General features: G+C 47.2%; 1 protein-coding gene across 5 annotated transcripts in view; it reads right to left on the bottom strand.

Annotated features, from left to right (window-relative positions):
* DPF3 (double PHD fingers 3) overlaps positions 1 to 22,578 on the bottom strand; it is a 499,249-nt gene that overhangs the window by 312,594 nt on the left and 164,077 nt on the right. For 3 of the 5 annotated variants that reach the window (XR_014968956.1, XM_085627278.1, XM_085627280.1), the window contains exon 2: positions 7,910 to 8,076. Coding sequence is in view for 3 of the 5 variants with exons in the window: in XM_085627278.1 (XP_085483404.1) it covers positions 7,910 to 8,076 (167 nt within the window). In the remaining 2 variants the exon portion in view is untranslated. The remainder of the gene's footprint in view (positions 1 to 7,909; positions 8,077 to 22,578) is intronic. The other 2 variants (XR_014968957.1, XM_085627279.1) reach the window with 1 other exon arrangement.

Raw genomic sequence — 22,578 nt, 5'->3', positions numbered from 1 at the left:
GGAGACACACCTTATAGGTAACACATGCTATGCTCTTAATAGGAAGGGTTATAAATTCATAGCTCATTCGGGATTCTCCTCCGGGTCCCGGGGTGTGGGCATCCTAGTCAGAGCCTCGCTACCATTTGAGGTGAACTCCACCATTGTTGACGATAGGGGGAGGTTTGTGGCGGTGGCGGGGAGGTGGGAAGGACGAACCTTGGTTTTAGTTTCGGTTTATGTCCCTCCAGCCCTGCAGGCCTCCACGTTTACAGATCTGGGTAGGGCCTTGCTGGATCTCCCGGGGGGTATGCTAGTGGTGGGGGGTAATTTCAATGCTGTCGGCTCTGGGCTGCTGGATAGGTGCCCGCCCAGAGACACTGGGGGGGCTCAGAAGTGGCTTCCAGATTTTCTAGACACACTCGGCCTGGTAGACTGCTGGAGGCTCCGGCACCCCACACAGAGCCAATACACCTTCCACTCCGGGGTGCATGGTAGCCTCTCTAGGATTGATTACCTGCTCACTCTGGCTGCGCACGCCTCATTGGTGTCTGAGGCCAGGCACATGGCGCGTGGCATATCGGACCATTCGCCAGTGTGGGTCAGGCTGGATGTCGGCCGCGAGGGAGGGGGCAGGGTGGCTCCTATTAACCCCTGGTACTTTCGAGACCCCAAGATGCGCAGCGCACTGTTGAAGACAGTTGATAATTTTTTCAAGGACAATCAGGGGTCCGTGGACTCGGCAGTGTCGTTGTGGGAAGCATTTAAGACCGTGCTGAGAGGGGAGGCCCTCTCCCTTCTAGTGGCAGCCAAGCGGCGGAGAAATGGCGAGGTTATGCAGGTGGAGGAGGAGATCGTGGCTCTGGAGGGAGCGCTAGAGGAGGAGGTTACAGAGGCCTCACTGCATGAGCTGCGCTTGAAGCAAGCCGAGTATAAGGACCTGGTGACGAATGCCGCTAAGACCCTCAGTAGGGAACAGCAGGGCCGCCTGTATGATGTTGGTGACAAGGCCGGGAAACTCCTAGCTTGGCTGGACAAAAAAGAACGGGTTAATAGAGTAGTGCCGGAGCTGACGGGAGAAGGGGGAGAGGTGATTGTGGAACCTGAGAGGATTGTACAGTGTTTCTCGGACTATTTCCGTATGGTTTATGCCTCAGTGTCGGATAGGCCGCCCGAGGACTCGCGTGACCTCCTGCGGGATATCGCTTTGCCCTGTCTTTCTGACGTAGATGGGGATGATCTTGATGGAGACATAACGGTCGATGAGGTGGCAGGAGCTATCCGCGCGCTGAACTCGGGCAAGGCCTCGGGCCCGAATGGCTTGCCGATTGACCTGTATAAGCTGTTTCCGGATAGGGTTGCCCCTCACCTGCGCGCCATGTTCGTGGAGGCGCGGGGGGGTGGGACCCTCCCGTTGGATCAGCGACTGGCGACAATTGTTGTGATACACAAAGATGGTAAACCTCGAGATAAGTGTGCCTCATATAGGCCTATATCACTCCTTAACGCCGAGCCGAAGATTCTGGCTAAAATCCTGGCGGGCCGATTGGTCAGGGTACTTGGAGACTTGATCCACCCTGATCAATCTGGCTTTATTCCGCATCGTAACACTGCGTTAAACCTTCGGCGCCTTCATGGTGTGATCGCCAGGGCGGGCACGCTGCGAGAACCAGCTATTGTGGCGTCTCTCGATGCCACGATGGCCTTTGATACGGTGGAATGGGCATATTTGTGGGCTGTGCTAGCCAAGTTCGGCTTTGGCCCTGGTTTTGTGAGCTGGGTGAGGTTGCTGTATGAGGGACCCCTTGCGAGTGTGGTGGTAAATGGCCGGGCATCGACTCCGTTTCAGCTTGGGAGGGGCACTCGGCAGGGTTGCCCCCTGTCGCCTCTGTTGTTCGCCCTCGCCCTGGAGCCGCTGGCGGCGTGGATACGCTGGCACCCGGATATACATGGACTTAGATGGTCGCCCGAACACGAGGACCGCATTTCGCTATATGCTGATGACATCCTGTTGTATCTTGCCTCGCCCAGGAACTCACTTATAGTGGTCTGTGACGTTCTTACGTCTTTCGGTAGGAATTCGGGTCTCGTCATCAACTGGAGTAAATCGTATTTATATGTTCTGAGTGGCGAGGTTCCACCGGTCCCGCGAACTTGTTCGATCCAGATCGCCCAGCAGGGCTTCGTGTATTTGGGGATCTTTATCTCCATGGACTCCGCTTTGCGGTATGAGAGGAACCTGCTCCCCCCCCCCTGGCGCGCCTGCGGCAGGATGTTGAGGGCTGGCGGCGGCTCCCGCTCTCCCTCGTCGGGCGCGCTGCCTTGTTCAAAATGATGTCTCTTCCCCGGTTCCTCTACGCATTGCAGAATACTCTAGATTGGGTACCGGCCAATTACTTTCGGGAGGTCGAAAGCCTCCAACGAACGTTGTTGTGGGATGGGCGGCCGCGAATAGCGATTGCTAAGTTGACGCTTCCATGGTATGACGGGGGTATTGCGCTTCCAGACATCCGACGCTATTATTGGGCCACCCAGTTGAGCGCGATTAATCATGGTTTCTATGGCCCGGCACTCAGCCCCGGTTATGCCATGGACAGATGGTTGCTGCGCGGCGGTAACTATCATAGAGCGTTGTACTCGCGGTCCCTGGACTCGTCCCTCACGGGGCCCACTGGGGTGGCGGTGCGTGTGTGGAAGATGGCGACTGACTCGCTGGGCTGGAAGGATAGGCTCACCCTTGCTACCCCGCTGTTTGAATCTGAAAAATTGGGTAGGCTTTGGCATACGAAAGGTTTTGATAAATGGGACTTGATCGGCATCTCCAGGGTTGGAGATGTGCTGATTAAGGGGAGGGTGAAGTCCTTTGAAGAGTTGCAGAAGGAGTATGAGTTGGGGACATCCGAGTTTTTCCGCTATGTTCAGGTGCGTCATGCCCTGCGGTCAGTCCTCGTGGAGGGTGAGAAGGTGCCTGAGTCCTCTCCGTTGGAGGACCGGATCCTTGATGGCCATATGCCAGAGAGCACGATCTCGCTCATCTACAAGAAATTGATAAATGTTCGGGCGGATATGCTTCTGGGGCTGCGGGACCAGTGGACTAGGGACGGACTCGAGCTGGATGACGAGGATTGGCAGTCTGCTGTTTCCTCTCCTAAGGAGGTTGCGATCCCGTCGCGTCTGAGGCTGGTGCAGCTCAAAATACTGCATCGAGTGTATGTGACGGGGCCAAGGCTGGTTCATATGGGATTCTCTGAGGAAGGCCTATGTAGGAGGGGCTGTGGTATGGTGGGTACTTTCCTGCATATCATTTGGGAATGTGGTGTCATCATGGAATTTTGGAGGAGAGTCCATGCAGTGATGGGGGAGGTGACGGGCATTGTTATGCAGCCGGAAGCGCGGTGTTGTCTCCTGAATGTCTGGGGGCCCACTGATCACGATGAGGCACAGACCCAGTGGGTGACTCTGGGTAACATGGTCGCTAAGAGGGACATAGCGCGTTTGTGGGGCTCCGTGGGGCCCCCCACATTGACCGCGTGGAAAGAAAATATGGACTGGAGTATGCTCAGGGAAAAGACAGTATATTGCGCTAGAGGCCACCCTCGGAAGTGGCATGCCATCTGGGGGCGGTGGAATCAATACAGAGGGGGAATATGTCTTGCCCCTGATTTGGATCCCCCCCGAGGAACAGCTTTCTTCTTGACATTCTTTCCAGCTCTGTATACAGATGAGATTGTTAATTGACTTCTTGGGCCTCTGCTTTTCCCCCTTTTTCCTCTTATCATAGTACTGTGACTGTTAGACGATCGGGGTCCGGCCTCCCCAGAGGGGCAACCACCATGGGCATTCAGTGTTTCTGCCTTGCTGGGGTTTGTTGTGTGTTTGTGTTTATTTAAAAATGGAACCTTTTCACTGCTCCTTTACTGCAATGTGGACGCTTCTTTCTCCTCCTCTACCGAAGCTGCCGAACCTCCGGGTTGTCGGCTGAATAGCTGTGTCCAGACTCTTGAAGAAATAAAGGTTTTAAAAAAAAAAAAAAAAAAAAAAAAAAAAAAAAGAGTGCATAGTTTGGAGAAACACATCAGGATTGTACGCAGTGCTTGAGGTGGTCTGTAGTAATAAGACTTTGTTACTAGCCAAAGGAACCCTTTTAAGCAGCCTTATAATAAAGCCACTGTTAGAATTTGTGCCATTTCTGCAGGGTCAACCCAGATTTGTTTTGCCCTTTTCGCTGAACCCTATTTTTGCTGGCTATAGAACTCTGTGCACTGTACCGCTGGTGACCAGAGGTAAAGTGCTTGTACTCCTCCTTTCAACATGATGAAATTGGTATACACCAGGTTGGCATATTTATCTTGTTTATGAGCCCTGCTATATGGTATCCAGGTGTACACAGGGTTTACAGGTTAAATATCACAAATGGACTGCAGCACCCGTTGCACCATCCACTACAGCAGCAAAGCAAACATCGCACCAGGGTTGCACCCGGAGTCTGGCCGTGCAGCTATGAGATGCAAATTCGACTAGTCAAAAAAGCCCCGTCTGACAGGTCTAAACCTTCCTTTGAAATTTGTAGAAGTCACCCCTAAATAGTAGGCCTTATTGCCCAGAAGGCAGGATGCATGGTGTTTAAAAGTAGGAGATAAAAAAGTTTAATGTTAACCATGTCCTTACAGTGAAAATGCCATAAAAGCAGTTTCACTGCAGCAGGGAAGGCTCTTTTATATGAAAGAATTAGGATACAATACTACGTTTAATATTATTTCTGCCTAGGAAACAGCTTCAAATTTAATTATGGACTTTTTGAAATATTTATTACAAGCCAAATGCACTATTTAAGTTGGGTTTGTAATCAATATTTTGAAATAGGACTTTCAACAAGTTACTTTTGCCCGGTCTGAAGTTCCCTGAAGCTTAAACTGCATTTTGGACTCCTAATTCTGCTAGCGAGTTATTCGCATTTCAGTAGTCATGAATGAATGAGGCGTGAACCTGCTCCCAGGACTGGGACAAATGGTCTTGGGTGTGGGAAGGTGTTGTTGTGTGCTAATTTGTGAGTCCAACTGTGACTAGACAAAACACAAATCCCGCAGCATGTGCAATAACAAACATCTTACCAATATTTGCAGAAATTTCAACATGGGGCAAAAATGTACTCATTCTTGATACCGGTGTTTGTCCCACGGTGATCACTGCTTTTTTTTTTTTTTACCCCTGTGATGCACTTGGCATTGTGTGCTTCTCCCCCACACTCCATGTTGCTCTCTGTCACCCATGTACTTCTCCCCCCGTTCCCTCCATGATGCTCTCACTGTGTGCTTCTACCCCTAGCTCCATTTCGCTCTCTCTCGCCCGTTTGGTTTTCCACCCCCTAGTGTTGCTTTTGCTCCTCCCCATGTTGCTTCCCCACCCCGAGTTGCTTCTCCCTCATCTGCTTAAAATATATATATATATATATATATATATATACACACACGTTTTTTTCTTTTTATCTACCGATCCAACTTGGATCGGTATATAAGCGCCTACAAAATGACGTGGGATAGACCATGTAGAAAACGTGAACATTTTGAGACTAACAATCCACGAGTTAATAGGTTCCGGGTTCACATGCGAGCAAGGTGATCTCTCCGTGGGTTAGATCATTTGAAGCTCCTACCCACGACATGCATGACTAATTATCGGTCACACTCCTCTTTATGATGTGCTACGTTTTATCAGGAGCGGCTACTCCGAAATGGAGAAGGAGTGTCACCCCACTGCCAGCAGATGATAAATAAAACCATAATAAGACATTGTTTTTATTGTTTTATTTGCCTTTATCGGAGCTGCATTCCGACAGGCGGACCGGGCAGGGCAATGGCAGGGAGGAGTACTGTGCACTTATAAGCGCGCATGTCAGTTTTGCCGGCCAAACAGACATGTCTGCTTATGTTTCTACAACTCGGCTCTGTTCCTCTGTTGGAGAAACCCCACAGGCTCCCAGGTACCGTCTGAGCGGCAAACTAGGCCTGTCAGACCAATCCAGATGCTGCTCTCATGCTATGAGAGCAGCGTCTGGATTGGGTGGGGAGCCTGTGCCTCCAGGACTACCCACTTCCAGAGGAGAAGCAGGAGCAACAATGCAGCCGGCTGCGAACCAGCAGGTAAGTTGCTTTATAATTTTTTTTTATTTTTTATTTCCCAACCCCGCCACCCTACTTGTTTTGATTGGCAGCAGCCGCCACTGCGTTGTATCCATTTCTTTGAATTCTTATTGTGTCTGAGGGCGAATGAGTTTGGCACGCGTTCTTGGTAAATTTCGGGCATAACCTCACAATTGGCTTGAATCCCAGTAAGACCATCTAGCCTTACATCCTTCTAAGGTCGAAGCAAAGAGTGCTATTCAACTAGATAGCTACATGTAACCATTGTGATTCAAACAGTACGTTCATTCCGCTCTCTAGACACTGCGGTAACGTTTGGCAACAGCTGAAACAATGAGTAAACTAACAATTTATAAGAGCAACATTGCAAAAATGACAAAGTACATAATTAGGGACGTGGTCTATCGTAGGACATCGTATTGTTTGGGGAAGAAGCGCTTGGCGCACTATGGTGGTTTACTTGACAAAGCGATTTTCATATATTTTCTTATCAGTCACTCATAAGAAGCAGGTAGGTTAATAATGATAATATCTAGTGAGTTTACTGTCCTCATTGGAAGCAGGGGGCCACCTTCAAATCCCGGCTCCTCCACTTTACCCAAGATGCTTTGATCTTGGACATAAACCTGTGCATTCTTTTGTTTATCAGAGCAAAATGAGAGCAGATATACAAGCCTAAAGAGGTGAAATGACTGGCATATTCTGTTCTTATCACAGCGATTAGGTCTCTGGGTCAAACCCTGACTCGGTTCCAGTTTAGTTCAAGTGGCATGAAGCTGTACAAAGCTGCGATAAGAGAATAATGGTTGTTTTTGTCCAAGTTTGATTCGTAGTTTCAGCCTACTACACTTGGCACTTTCTTTTTTTACTGACCTCAAATAAGCCACAAAAAAGCAAGCAGCTTTGAGGAGGAAGTTTCACGGTGCGTCGAGGCTCAGTGGCTAGAGGCTAACCTCTGGAGACAGCGATGCACCTTAAAGTATTGCGACACTCACAGACCGCCACAGAGAAATACTGAAGTGGTAGCTCCAAGCGTTAATACACTTGCTGCAGAAATCGGTTGGTCAGAGGATTCCATCATTGCAGGTCACTCCACTCCGCACACTTTAAAAGTGGTTAAATGTCACCACTGTGTCAGGTAATAACACAAAACGGTGATGTAGTTGTAGTGTGTGCCATACAATTGTACAAATAACTCATGTCTTGTACGTGTATTAAGTAGCAGACAAAGTATGTCTTTCAGTACTGCAGTGTGTTTTTCAGCCAACAGTATGAAGTATGATGATATGACTGGTAGTTTGCCTGTTCCCACTGCAAGTTTTGACCTACAAGCTCCCGGAACTTTGTTTTCTTTAGCCATGTTGCACAGCGTTACTAAAAAACATTGGCAAAGCCAATGGGTCCCAAATGCGAGACCTACTGCTTTGCCAATGCTTGTTTAGATTGACGAGGGCCAATCAGCTTCCCAACAAGACAGATGTGCACCAATAGGCGAAGAGTGGCAGTCAACGTCAAACCTATTGGCTTTGCTAATGCTTGTTGGGAATGCAGAATGGACAATGAAGCGGAGGCTCTTGCAGTGCTTGGGTGCTATATATAAACAAGGGACTGGCATCCCTGAACAGCAGGAGGCGTATAATTGGCAGCTGCCCAGATGACCCAAGGGACCGGGTGGAGCATCTGGGACCTGGGATGGCTTCACCCCGATTGGACCCTGGCGAGATGAGATGTTCTGGTAATGAAACCCCATGAGGTTCACAGAGCCCCGCCCCGTTGTCTCTCATCATCACCTGTACCTGGTCCACGGTGCCGCTTCTCCATCCAGATGTAGCAGTTGTTCTGCGCCACGCCTGTCTGGGAGTCCAGGAAGGGGAGGCGCACACTGCGCTCGGCGCAGAGGCGCGCATTGTAGCTGCGGCAGTGCTCGATGGCTTCTTTATAAAACTGGTCCCCGAGGCTGTGGAGAGAAGAGACGAGGCATCAAGTCACGAATCTCAACATTTCATTCAAACTCAAAATACATTTACATACAGGGCTTCGTATAGCTCCTCTGTGGCCTCTTTGGCCTCTTCTAGCCGCATGAAAGATATTTGGGGGGGTTGGGTGTCAAGGGGAAAAAATGCCCCTTTTTCGTAATTTATAGGAATGACATCATGCAGGTTTATTACAATGTTCAACTGACGACACACTCACACAATTTGTTGCAGGCATTGATGACTTTGTCACTAGTGGATTATTCCCCCAGTGTGAAAATCAGTGAATGATCAAAGCACACTAACGAATGCCATTCATTATTCGACTTTCACTGTATGTTTGATACCCACAAGAACTCCACGCAATCAGCAGTATGTTGTTAGCAAAATATTACACACCCAACTTTCAACCCTCACTCACCCTCGCAGACACAATGTTAACAAAACTACAATTAAATAGGAGAAAAATCTTCATTAAAAAAAAAAACAAAAAAAAAAAACACTCGACGTAGCATTATAGCACCTCGTCTAGAGCTATAGTGGTTGTGAAAAGCCTCTCTTCCTGAGTTACAGCCAAGTGGGGGACTAATCAAGTTAGGAAGCATGCAGGTGGCATCACAGAAAGTGACATCACAACCCATGACCTCACAGGAAGCGACATCACAATTAGTGACATAAGATCTTAACACCGCAGACATATGTTTAGCGGTTCTACAGTGAGTACACTGCATTACGAGATTTAACAAATGAGATTTTGCACCACGGTTATGACAAAAAAGTGACACAACCCTGATGCAAAGTATGGGCCTCAACTTATACATTTCTTTTTATTTATTCATTTTTTTATTTTTTAAATCTGCCACAAAGAAATTGGCCCGATGTGGCAGTAAATCAGTTCAGCTTAATTGGTTGTAAAGCCTGCATTTTAAAATATATTATGGGGTTAAGGCACCTGCTGCAGAGATCTTTTGCGCCCAGTAAGTCTCAGGGAATACAAATTGTCCGATTTCTCTGGAAATAATAATGGTAGGATTACTCTGGAGGTTAACACATTTTCTGGAGAGAGCTGCGGTTTGTCTTGCCCCATTTTTAAATCAAAGTAGCACAGAGGGTTAATGTGCCTCCTGCAATGCACATCATAACATGCAGATGATAGATTTTTATTTTACGTTACTGCTTTACACAAAATACTTTTGTTACTTGCAGCTCATAAATAGTAATCCTTCTAAAATAGCATAGTGAGCTATGAAGGACTCGCGACTCCTACATCTTGTAACCCTGTATGATGTAACGTAACCTGTACATTGATTTACTCACATGATTTATTGTCAATGCACAATGTTTGTGATGTAAAGAAAGCACTCTGGCATTCTGCATTGGGATGAGTAACGCTATAAAACAAACTTTAAAAAAATAGTGGCACTTAGTGTTATTTGTGTTAATTACTGGGACAGACCAACACATCTGACATTATACCAGTGCATAAAGGGACTGAATGAGGTCAACAGCATGCCCCTCTTAAGAACCTGTGAAGTGATAACAAGATGTGTGCTTCCGTTTCCCCTTCTTTACATTTTCATCTAGGTGTGAGGCTCCAGATAGCACCCAGCCAAAATACTCGAACAAAAGGAGTTGTGATGGCCCCTTAAATCTGGCCTTTGTTTTGGGGCCAGCTGGAATTTAAAATAAGACACCCTCCTTGCTGCCTGCACCTCTGCTGCTCCGAACAAAAGCAGACAACACGCAGGCGACGCTGAAAGTGTCTTGACGTCTTCAACCTACACCCAATTCAGCATATTTTAGTGGGCGCCAACTTCTTGATCGGGTGAACCCTGTGGAAATAGTGGGTGGATGCAGTCTACCCGCATGTACCCCCAACTTTACCCTTGTTACAGTCCCAAGCTTCCTGTGAGGGCCCACAGGAAGGGAGAGGCCCTTTCATAACTAATAAAGCTCAGGGTATGAGGGCGACAGTGCTATTAGAACATTCCACCCACTGTGGATAGAATGTTCTTAAATATAAAGGGAAACAGAAATAAAAGCATTAGAATGTTGGAGCGGAAGGTCCATAACAGCTAGCATTGGCCCTGATTCACTCCCATTATCTTCAACAGAGCTCTCAACATTCCACATATAAATAAACACATTTTGGTCCCTTATTGTTACTACACAGAACTAGATAGCACGCCACAGCATTCAAATTTCAGCTTTAACCCCTTAACTCAGTGGTTCTCAAACTGTGCACCGTGGCTCCCTTGGAAGCCGTGAAACCTAGCCAGGGGAGCCGTGCACCAAGCACTTTAATGCATTTAATGTTGAAGGGTATGTTGGCTTCAGTTAAACAAATTAGACTTAAACGCATGATGTCAATGATGTGTAAGTGATATGCCTAAAGCTGTAAACTTAGTACTTAGTTGATGGCATGTCGAGGGAGATGACCTCCATATTTCACTGGATCCCCACGCTCCAACACTCCCAAAGTAAGCAGACGATGCCGGATTAATTTTGTTACTCGTTTATAGTTTCGTTTTTTTCCCAAATGCATTTTACAATAATGCAAGTTATCAGCAAAGTACAGTTGTCCTGTCCATTAAACACACCAAATATTGACATTTGTACTTGGATCATATATACTTCCAGTACACATTTCTTTCAGTACACACACATTTCCAGACAGGTCTGCTCTCTCCTTGAGCACAGGGAAGTAAAACACGACACACAGCATAATGCCAACATTTGGAAGCAAGAGGGGTGGATATTTGCATGCACTGCCATTTCTACCCATGTCATATGTGCCAACACACCTGTCTCAGCAGGGTCTCATGATTTCTTAAACCACATACAGCTTTATTTTTGCTGCTGTGTTGGCACATGACATGGAAGTGCATGCAAATATCCACCCACCCTTCAAAAAAGAAACATTGGAGAGCCACAGGCAATGGCCAATGGGTCAAGGGAGCCACTGGTCGAAAAAGTTTGGGAACCACTGACTTAAGTGCAGAGCACATGACCCTCCACGTCCTCTAAGCTACATCTCAAGCACAGAAAACATTGAGGGCAGATCGTTACTCCTACCCCGATACTGCAGAAACCTTCAGTAGTGAAAGAGTGACTATTTTCTAGACTAGGAAAAATAACATGATAATTCCATACTAAACTAGTTAACAGATACAAAATGAACCAAGGTAGCTTGTCTTAGTCTAGCTGATCGTATTATTTTAGGGTTTTTCACCTTTACGGACCACGTTAGCTCCGGCCTGGCAGTTTAATGTCACTAGAGCCCTAGACAGAATTCTGAGATCTTAGTAAGCAAGGGATGAACCTTACAACCAACTTACAGTGTACTTCGTGTTCAGAGGTGACACACGGGGACGTGAGTGCGCCAGTGAGAAGGAGCTCCTGAAATAGGCGCAGCCATCTTGAAAGCATCATAACCTCAAAATCAACCTTCCCATTCTGGCCAACCTTTGAAAAGTGACGGCCCTGGAGGGAGAGCAGTGTAATCAGACATCGCATGAAGCACCGCTACACTTTATATCTCAGATTGGCACCCTCCATGGGGGTTACTGTTCGGGCCTGTGGCGCTTGGTGCGACAATGACCTTCAGTAAACATTTATGGTTTCTGACATGAGACGTCACGGGAAAGTAGCCGCCGCCCACCCATGTTGCGGAGAAGAGGACAAGGCTTGAAGGTCAGAAGTAGTGACTTTTGAACATCATTCATCACCGGAGGCCCCCCCTCAACAGGAACCGGAAGTCCGGCGCGGTGACCAGAAGCCATAAATAAAACATCATGGCGGCACCCAGCGAGCTCGTTTCTTTCTAACAAACGAGAATTGTTTGAACCAGCCAGCCAAGAGGGCAGAGGAAATAACTTGTGGGGTGCGGATCAGCGAGTGAGCTGTAATCCCCGCTCCCCCAGTTACCCTTCTCCTGCAGCCCTTGGCCGTCCGACTGCGACAGGCAGAAAAGGGGAACATCATAACCAGATGTCATCGGGGTTTTGAAGCTACGAATAGCAAAAAGCGATGCGTTTCCATCGCTGCTGACTAGTTTGTTCCGTGACATGAGATGAGAGGAACAAAAGTAATGTTCTAACGCATTCGGCATCCTTTCGATTATAGCGAGACCAGGGCAGGGCAGGGCGGGCCTCACTGCACCATCACGCTTCGAAAATACCACACTGACTCGGCAGAAAGTCTCTGTCGGGCTAAACAAACCGCGCGTCTTTGAACTGCCAGATAACAGCGTGCAAATACGGCAGAGCACTTGTAGTAAATAAACAGTTTAAACATTTCACGTTTGATTCTCACATGCATCAGTGGTATTTACTTCCGGAATATCTACTGAGCGCACAGTAGAGTCGCTGTGCAGGGAGAGACGTGCAATGGTGCTGGAATGATTTTCAAAGGGTTGGTGTTGCCATCAATGTTACATCACTGAAGCCCTAGGGATTCTGAAAAATGCAAGCGTCACAACCAAACCCATTTAGTAGAGAGTGGTACGGGTGTAGCATCGGTCATGTAGTGCACATCGAAGCACATTGTCACAAAAATATTACTATAACCTGGTATGGTAGTGCCCCGTCATTTACAGACCACACATTTTCCATTGAAATTGCCATTATATTTGAAAGACATACCGTTTTCCTGATAGAAACGTATAGATGTGTCCGGTTTCAGCAAATATTTACCATTTAAGCATCACCAAGTAAAGTGTCTTTATTGTATCAACATCTTTGTTTCCATCACACTTTGTAATTACAAAAAATAGGCTTTATTTTTGTTTTCCAAACTGATATGTTTTGGAATATTTGGAAGTTCCTTTACAGGTATTTAAATGTTGTTGTGTATTAGCAAAAATCAATTTCCTATTGCCTTTTCTTTCAAACTCCCTGTATGCCAGCAACAGTGTCAGATGGTTCACTTTACTAAATTCGCTCACTTTAGAGTCAGTAAAAAGTAAACACCAATCCCAGTTAAACAAGCATTTTCAATGCAATAGGTTTCACAATTGCGATATTTTAAGCTATTGTCATTGTAACTAATAATGCCTTTTATTTATGTGTTTTTCAAAGCAACACATTTAAAAGGCACTGTCATTTCTAACGCTAATAGCTCAAACTCTCGCAAATTCGAGACCTCTTTAATGGTGGCCACGCCCCTTTCTTTAGAGGCTGTTTGCCATATTCAGGTTACAGTGAGCAGCATCTAAAGAAAGAGGTGCGGCAAACATTAAATTGAAAGCGTATATGGGGCACTTTTACACAAAGTTTAAAAATAAAGAAAGCTTTTGCAGCGCAGCCGCTAAACTGAAAGCGATTGTGCTGTAAATTCAATAAATAAATAAGCATGGCCGCTAAAGTGAAAGCAGACCGCGCGGGAAATTAAATAAGCACGGCCGCTACCGTTAAAGCAGACCATGCTGAAAATTTAAAACTACATGACTAATAACAATATAAAAGGTGGCAGTGTGCTGAGACGTCGTGGGTGGAATAGGGAAGATTATTAAAGAAAATAGTGCTCCTAGATAAAGCAGACTGTGTAACAACGCAAGTACAAAGTCCAGTCGTTATGGGAGGTTACAAACGCAGACAAGGCAGTACCAAGGAGGGACTACTACGCTTATTCTTGAATGAAAAGCAACCATTTTGAAAGGACAGTAACAGGAGCCAATTGAAAAGATGGGCAGGGAAATGAGCTGGGCTTTTATGCCATACCTCAATACAGCTCGACTCACAGAGCAGCGCATGCGCTGCCCAGGCTTGACCTAAAAAAGCCGGCACAACTTCCCGACTGAGCCAATCCAGGGGATGCCGGCTTCTAGCACTGGACAGTCAAGATAGAAGAGCACAGCGTACTTAGTCGGTGGATCGAAGGACAAACTCGGAACTCAGAAAAGTAACAGCACACAATATTGCTATCAATGCAGTCAGTGCTTTTACTTGGAAATAGAAAAAGTACTTTAAATCACATACAAGATTACTAATCTAACCCCTCCTGAACCAAAGTTATATGTGAAATGATAACACAATAAAAAACTCTTTTTAAATGCATTTGTTGCAGGGTTTACGTGTATCAGCCCTTGTCTACTGTATTTGACACTGGACTTGCACAACGAGAAAACACTTTTCTACTGTAATTGTTGCAGGATTTACACAGTGCACCAGTTCCTGCGCAATATAAAAGTTGGTTTTGACTTAGTTTCACTGGTGCCCAAGAGCACCAATACGTTCTCCCAAACTCACTCTGTGGTCTATGCTTCAGTGCATTGTGCACAGAGTCCAGTGCACCATAGATTGAATATAGGTCATTGTCCCGCAGTCTTTTTTCCCGCATGGAATCACAACGCGGTCGTTACAATGATCGCGTTGTGATTCCGCATACCATTACTCCGTCAGCCGGAACAACGACTTGCGGAGGGGGGCGCTGGATGTTGGAATAGTATAATTTACTATTCCAACTCCAGTCTGTGCGGACACTAGGGAAGGTGTTGGATTTTAAATCCAACACCTCCACCCCCCCCCACCCCCCCCCCTCCGCAAGTCGTTGTTCCGACTTGCGGAGTAATGGTATGCGGAATCACAACGCGGTCGTTGTAACGACCGCATTGTGATTCCATGTGGGAAAAAAGTTTTGTCATAAACGTTGTTTACCCCATAGATTGCATAGCTGCAAGAAGTTGTCGCAGCCGAAGGCACAAAGGCTCCCTAATGGTGTTGTGCTGTGTAGGGTAAAGTTGCATACCACACCAATACTTCCTTGGACCTGGCCAAGCTCTTTGCTGCTTCTACAATGTGTTTCTTGGTTCCTGGCAAAATGAGTGGAAGCCACACAATCCCAACAACCTACATCTCTAAAGGGGACAAGCCCACCCACATTCTGGTGCTGATCCTTTATCACACAGAAACAGAGTTGTGGTTCATGACCAAAGCACAGCCACTGGTGTCCATACGGAACGACAGATTATCCCAAATGCCCACTCTCTGAGATCCCGGACACGCTGGCAGTGATACTTTGCAGGGTAATATCCTGTAAAATGCTGAACATGATTAGGATTTTCGCTGTCAAAAAAAATCAATGGGCACTTAACCTCTTCAATGCCTATGACGAGCTGGTCTCGTCATGGGCCGCGGTTGCGCTGTGCCCATGACGAGACCAGCTCGTCATAAACCCCGCCCGCTAATGAAAGCGCCGGCACAGGGCGGGGAAAGGGGCGGGCACTGAAGGGGTTAACAAACAAGCCTTTATTCAAGGTCAACGTTTACATGGGCAGTGGAGAACAAATCATCACAAGAGGAGAAACTTTAGACGCCGATAAATGTGCAACAGCTGCACGGAATTGGAGATGCAGATTGCTGGGTTCAGCTCAGCTTTGTCTCGATGAGCTGCCTGGACTTCAGGTCTGACGGGTCCTAGACAATCTCAAGGTCCAGTCGTGGGCAACCCTGGGCACAATGGGGGGACGGGAACAAAGGGGGTGCACAGGTCTATTGTAGGCAATGATCCTTCCCTTGGGCCACATTCAATGTAGATGGTGATGGTTTCCAGTCCTTCTTACAAAGCTCCTTCACTCACAGAACTAAGCAGTTGAGCTCCTCTTCTAAACAGCTTCATCTGTAGGGGTCATTCCAGAACTCCCTTGCACAGAAAGCAAGTTGTGTACCGCACGGCACACCAGAACAGCATGTCTAGTAAGATGCAGGACTGCACCTTCAGTTTCCAACCTCATAGAGGAACTAGCTATCAAAGATATCAGTCCTGGAGGCACAGATATGTTCTAAGCCACCACTGATGCGGAGACACCTTCAGTGCTCAAAGAAAAATCATGGAGACTGTAAACTAAAAAAATCAGTCCCTGGGCACTGCATGCCCACTTACTGCATGAACAGGGCATGCCATGTGGAGCTCTGAAAGGAGGAGTTTCCTGGACTGATCGGATCAGTTCAGGAGCAGAAGTGGATTCTTGACAGACGAATAAGCTCTCGCATGATTACAGAATCAATGCCTTGGTATAGGGCTATGAGATTAGGAATGGGTTTCCTAGTCCTAATGAATGCTCAGATCAGTTAGTGCCTGTGTAGTAAGTGGTAGTAGAAACATGTTGACTACGGACTAAGAGTTTGCGGGCTTTAAGTGGCCCGGGTTCTACAGGTGCTGACCGGCAGTTCTAAAAAGCAGGTGCTGAGGCGGGCCACTATCGGGCTCTCCATATTTGCACTCTCTGGGTGAAAAAAAAATCTTAACTCAGCAACAGTACCATTGCTCAAAGCCTTTGATGTAACTTCAAAGCGATTCGCTTTAGTCTCATTTCAGAACTGAAGCATTTTCAATATTATATTTAACAAAGCCATATTAGTAGCTTATTTATCTTATGCAACTAACAACCACGGACAAAGCCAATAGTCCTGGTGTGTTGTAGGTATAATGTTACTTGTTGTATTATACATCTGGATGCAATGGCAGAAACTGCAAAATACCAGTCGGTGGCATACTATGCTAAGCACAAATTTTTAGCTTAAGTATTTTGAAGCCATGCCCTAAATTACATCGGCCAGGTACCTTTGAAAGACCCCCCCCCCTCCCCATCCCCCCACCACCACCAGTTTTTTCATTCCACTTAAAGCCCTGGCCGTAGCCAGAGGTTCCATTTAAATCGTTCGGGAGGACCTTCAAGTTGGCGATATGTTTATTCCGTCGCCGTTGGGACGTAGTATACGAGTATACATACCACCAACATTTAAATCGGGCCCCATGTCAGAGAGGCTCCACGGTCAGAAGAAAAGCAGGACAAATGAGCGTCTACACTGCAGAGGTTTCGTTGTTTTCCTATTCCAGCTGATCTTTTGAAAGCCGCATGCTTCTAATTGGGAAGACAGAATTTGTTCACTCTTATTCTTTCTGTGACACAGCTATATGTTTCAACTAGCACCACACCGTTTCAAATGTTTTTCCTCCCAAACAGCTTTTCACTTGCTCTAAACTCGCCCCTTATTTCAACTTATTAATGTAAAAACAATGTGAACAGTTATTGTACCACTTCCAATTGAAGGTTCAGAAAGTGTCCTCCTGCATAATCAATTGTCTCCAGCCGCTTGCCAGGCTACAAAGCTTACTCCCTTCAGTCCCCAAATCACGTACATGATACAAATTTGCTACGACCTGATTCACAACAAGCAGCGGTAATGTTTTTTATGATTTCATCAGTATTGCCCAGGTCTAAATGAAAATACTTTGCCCCTGTATCTCCAGCACACATCAAAGATTGGCTCTGTCACCATCACCAAGCCCAACCACGGTTCTGATTAAAAGGATGGGGTTCTCACCGTCCCAGAAGCCCCGTCCCCCAGAAGGACGATCTTCAGCTGGTGGTCTTGGCTCTCCTACTCAGAATTGGACATGACTGAGGCTCCTGGTAGCTGTCGCTGTCACAAGGGGTAGAGGTGACGGCCTTGGTACACACGGATAGGATCTACAGGGCCAGCGCTAAGCAACCGGATGCCATCTTTTAGCTTCTGTCACTCAGACAGGGTGATACCATTGCTGGTTATAGCAGGAAAGAGGCGCTAGGACGAACGTTTCCTACCTTCACATTACAGAGCTACACCATGATCGCTGTATTAGAAATATAGAAAAGCAAAACTGTATCTACTATATATGCTGTAATTTCGTCTCAGGCTATGAAAGGTACCCAGAACTTGCCAAATAATTTCAAGCAACCCCCTTCTTTCAAATGGTTTGGTCTAATCGTGACACCCTTTGGTAAGTATGAATGAGGTGAGATGTTGCATGAAGTAGAAGTGGCGAGAGTGGAAAGCAGTTACAGTGCTCGATAGGAGAGGTGCCGAAATTGCTCGGAAAGGCAATAAGGGGAAAAACGCCAGAGTTGCCAGGGGAGCGGATGAAAGCACTGCAGGAGTTGGGGATACCCTAGATGGCTATGAGAGAGAGGGAGGTGAGGTAGGGTGGGGGAGGGTAAGAGACAAGGATAGGAAGCAAGGTGGTTAAAGGGTGAGAGAGAGAGAAAGCTAGAAGATTTAAGTTGGCGACAGGACTCTCATGGTTGTAACCAGCATTTGTAAAGTGCCGGATTAAGAATTTTGTAGTGTCCCATAACCCAGTTTTACTACCGTAAAAGTATTTGCTTTTTCCAGGATGCCTTTGTCTGCATTTTTTTCTTGCATCGTGTTAATTTTGTATTGTACTTCACTGCAAACTGGGTCGTATCGGTGTCTGGGAGCACAGGTTGTGGGTGGTTGTTAGATCTCGCCTGAAACAGTGCATGCGCTGTTGCTTATGAGTAGGGTGACCAGAATTTAAAGCCAACAAGTTGACAAGGGAGAGCGAGGGTGAGACAGGCAGTGGAGGAGCAAGCGCGCGCGGCCACGCTAATTGAAAACAGATGGCCCCTGCACGCCGCTGCTCGCTCCTGCAAGGTGGATGCCAGCACAAGCACGAGTGCTTGAAAAGAGCTGACCAATTTCTAAAGGTCAACTCCTAGAGCAGCGCATGCGTGCTGCTGAGGCGAGACCTAAAAACCAAGCAGCAGTTTGTCAGAAGACATAGCATGACATTTGACCCCAGTCTTGGAACGCTCAACAAATGTGACAAGAAAAAAAACAAAATGTAAAGGCATGTTAATTGCTCATTCGTTTTCTGAACTCCAGCATGGTTATTTTGCGGTGCTGCAGCATCCCCACACCCCTTGTTCCCGCACTGAGGGGGCATGTCTGCTGTGCACGTGCAGAGGGGGCAGGTCTGCTGTGCACGTGCAGAAGGTGTATGTGCTATGCGCCTGACTGTGCCTGTACGGGGGGAGGGGAGTGTGTGCTGTGCACCTGACCCTGCCTGTAAGGGGGGAGGAGTGTGTGCGCTGTGCACCCGACCTAGCCCATGCGGAGGGGGTGCAGACCTAGGGGGCTGGCAGCAGAAAGAAGGATGTGCAGATGCTTGGGGCTGCATCAGAAAGGAGGGGTATAGAAGCTTGGAGGCTGACAGAAGAAAGAAGGGGGTGCAGATGCTAGGGAGCTGGCATCAGAAAGAAAGAAATGGTATGGATGCATGTGGGGATGGCAGTAGAAAGGAAGGGGTCCGGATGTAAAGGGGGCTACATCAAAAAGGAGATGTAGAGTTTAGGGGGCTGGCAGCAGGAAAAGGGGGTGCCGAGCTAAGGGGGCTAGAAGAAAAAAATGAAATGGGTGCAAATGACAAGGGGCCGATATCAGAAAGAAAGAAAGGGGTGCAGTTGCTAGGGTTTCGCAGAAGAGAGAAGGGGGTAAAGATGCAAGGAGGCTGGCAGCAGATAGGTGCTGCAGATGTTAGGGGGCTGTTAGCAGAAAAAAGGGGTGCAGATACTGGTGGGGTGGCAACATAATTAAAATTAATGGAACTGGGGACAGATGAGCTGTGGATTGAGGAGCAGAAATGTTTCTAGAGTACAGTTGCTTGAGTGGTTTTTTTTTAACCTCCAAGTTAGAGTCTGTTTAAACACACCTTGTGTGCAACCTGGCACTTTATGCATGAAGTGAACAGTAAACATGTTGAGATACAAAATACCCAATTACCTGTATAAAAACAGTCTCTTTGTGAGGGACCAGTTCTTCCCCACATTGCTCTTATTGGCATTTCTTTAAGAATCAAGATCTAGCACGGTCAGAGCCCCTTCCAGAGGGCCACAGGGCAAACACAGGAGTTACTCTGCCCAACTGTGGCGACTGAGCCTTTTACTCCCAATGTCCCGGGCCCGACCTACTATGGATCGTGAGAAACTGGGCCAAGTACTCCTTCTGCATGTGGCTCTCAGTGGTAGTTGTGAACGAGCTGTCAAGGCTCCCTTGGGGGGGGGGGGGGGGGGGGGGGGGGGGAAAGGCAGGGGTTGGATACAGAATAGTGAACACAACTCGTAACTCATAGAGCGCACAGCAGCGTCCGAAAAATCAATGTCCAGTCAAATACTTATTTTTATAATAACAGGTAGTATGTTATTTCTAACTGAACACATTCAAAGAAAGATTAGGACATTTATAAACAGTAACACATTTCCCCCTTAGGTTTCACTGGAAAATACCTGTCCCACCTGCTCTTTGTAATGTGTTCGGGGTTATTCCCCATTCACTGGTGGGCACATGCAGGGAATGCTCACTAGTAGGCCTTAACTCGAGAACACTCTCCAACTCAAAAATAAATAAATATTCAAAAGTGTCTTGGTGCCACAGAGCCCTTAGCAGGGAGTCCCCAGGCCCGGTAGGCCAGTAACCAGTCTTACCTACTCCAGCAGTGAGAAGGCATGCAATATGTCAGCAGGAACCCTGTCTACGGACACTTGCAAGGCTCTGGCTCTGTTCAGCAAGTCAGCTGCATGTGGGAGGCGCAGCAGGACTCTGAAGCCGATAGTCCCACAACACAGGCCATGGGAGTGACTAGAGTTCACATTTGGATGTCAGCCACAGTAAGATGTGCATCAAAACGTTATTACGGGGCTCCCAGCCCTACTCTTTATGATTCCCTTATCAGACCATCTCCTGTCTGAGATGTGTCCAGGCCCCTTCCTTGTGATCAATAGATAAATAAAGAACACCCTTTGAAGTGTAGGGGGGGGGGGGGGAGTCTCTTCCTCCCTTCCTCCATTGAGCCCCACCCAGCTCACAGGAATGTAGCAATACACGAATCTGTTAGAGAGGATTCCTCAGCTCGTCATGTCTTTACCCAGCAGGCCTGGGCTTCCCAAAGTGGAACCCCGGGGGCCTTCAAGTAATATACAACAACAGGCACACTCACACTCCGTGTTTGTGAGTGCCACCCCAGGCACACATGCATTCAGCACACATTCACTCAGCGCACACTGTTCAGTACCGTTAGCCTTTCTTATTGTGCGTCTTGCAGGCACACATACAGCAAGCACAAGCATTCATCATGCACACACTGCACTCTATACCCTTCACGTATTGTACTTCTCACAGGTACACATTCACCCAGTACATGCATTCACCATGCACACACTGCATAGCACTATATCTCATGTAATGTACTACTCTCAGGTATACATAACAGCCAATACATGCATTCAGCACGCACTGCACAGTACTGTTCTATTCCTGCACTGTACTCTTCCCTGGCACACATACCACCAGTGCAGAATCACCATTCCGGCACTGCGCAACACTTCACATCCAACTATTGTAGGCCATGGGTGACTTAAGCACACAGCAGCTGAACTTTTAATAAAGCGAGTGAGCCTGCAGGCTTCATTCTAGTCACACGGGTTAAAAAGAACCTGTTCACTCCTACTGATCACTACACTGCATACAGCCACCACTGCGCCTGTGCTGCCTAACTCATAGTAAAGGCTGTAGACTTCCTCTACTAGGAGGGTTGCGCTTTGGTCGCCTTCCCAGTGCAACAAGATCGCAATCCAGGAGACAGGCCTGTGTCATGGTGCACACACATGATCAGTGTTTGTCTAAGACAACAAAAACCAGCATTAGGGATCCAGATAACAGTACAGTGCGGCACTCAGGGCATTAGTACACGTCCATTACCATGCATAGGACTTTTCCATCCCAACAGGCACAGACTTAGTTCCTTGAAGCAGGAGAGCGCCTACTCCAGCACGTTTATTGCAATCTGTCATTTGAAACAAAGAGCTGCACATACAACGATGCGGTGCGCGGGAGGAGGCTGGGCTATTCAAACCAAAAAGAGATGGGGAGCAGGACAGGATATGCAAACATGCAACAGAGACTGTACATTGTAAGATTGTTTTGTATGCATTTACCTTCCACATGCACAGCATTTGTGGGGCTACAGGTGTAAAGTGGCCTGCCCAAAATCATACAATTGTTTGAGTCTAGTAAAATTATATGCAGACTATATAAATAATAGAGGTACTTTCAAACAGCCCTTTACATACATTGCTCCGTTATTGTATCATTCCTATGTGTGCCCCCCCAGAGCAGCATACTGCATAGGGCAGCAGGACAACCCCCTTCAGTCATTGGCTAACTGCATTCTCTTCTTTCACCAGGCGCACACCTGCACACAAAGTCGTTCAACCAAAAGGTTTTTGTGCTTTTTTATAGTGTTTATATATGTTTTATAACCGCCATGGCAAGGCAAAACAAGCACTGGCAAAACCAAAAGGCTGGCAGCAAACACTAGACAAACTGGCTTTACCAATGCAATGCAACAAATCTGAATCTGATCTCCAGGTTTCATGGTGATCAGCTTTACCCAGACAACCTGAACTCCCCCTTCTGCTCTCCGTTTGTTTGCAGTGTGGGGGGCATTAAGGGTTGCACGTGTTCAGCTAGATTATATTTCGCAGGCAGGGAGCGAACTCCTGCAGAGAAATAACACAATTAACAATACCCGCCATGTCCAGGTAAAGGGCGCTTGGTTGCTACAGGTAGTCAGAGGTGCAGCAGGTGCAATAGCACCAGGGCCCAGAGACCCACTGAGCCCTGTTTATTGCTATATTTTGTAAGTCA

Source organism: Triturus cristatus, chromosome 9 (genome assembly GCF_964204655.1).
Source record: "Triturus cristatus chromosome 9, aTriCri1.1, whole genome shotgun sequence".
NCBI classification, from domain to species: domain Eukaryota; kingdom Metazoa; phylum Chordata; class Amphibia; order Caudata; family Salamandridae; genus Triturus; species Triturus cristatus.
Note: the sequence above shows the minus strand (reverse complement) of the source record. Positions and strands in the feature narration are given on the sequence as shown.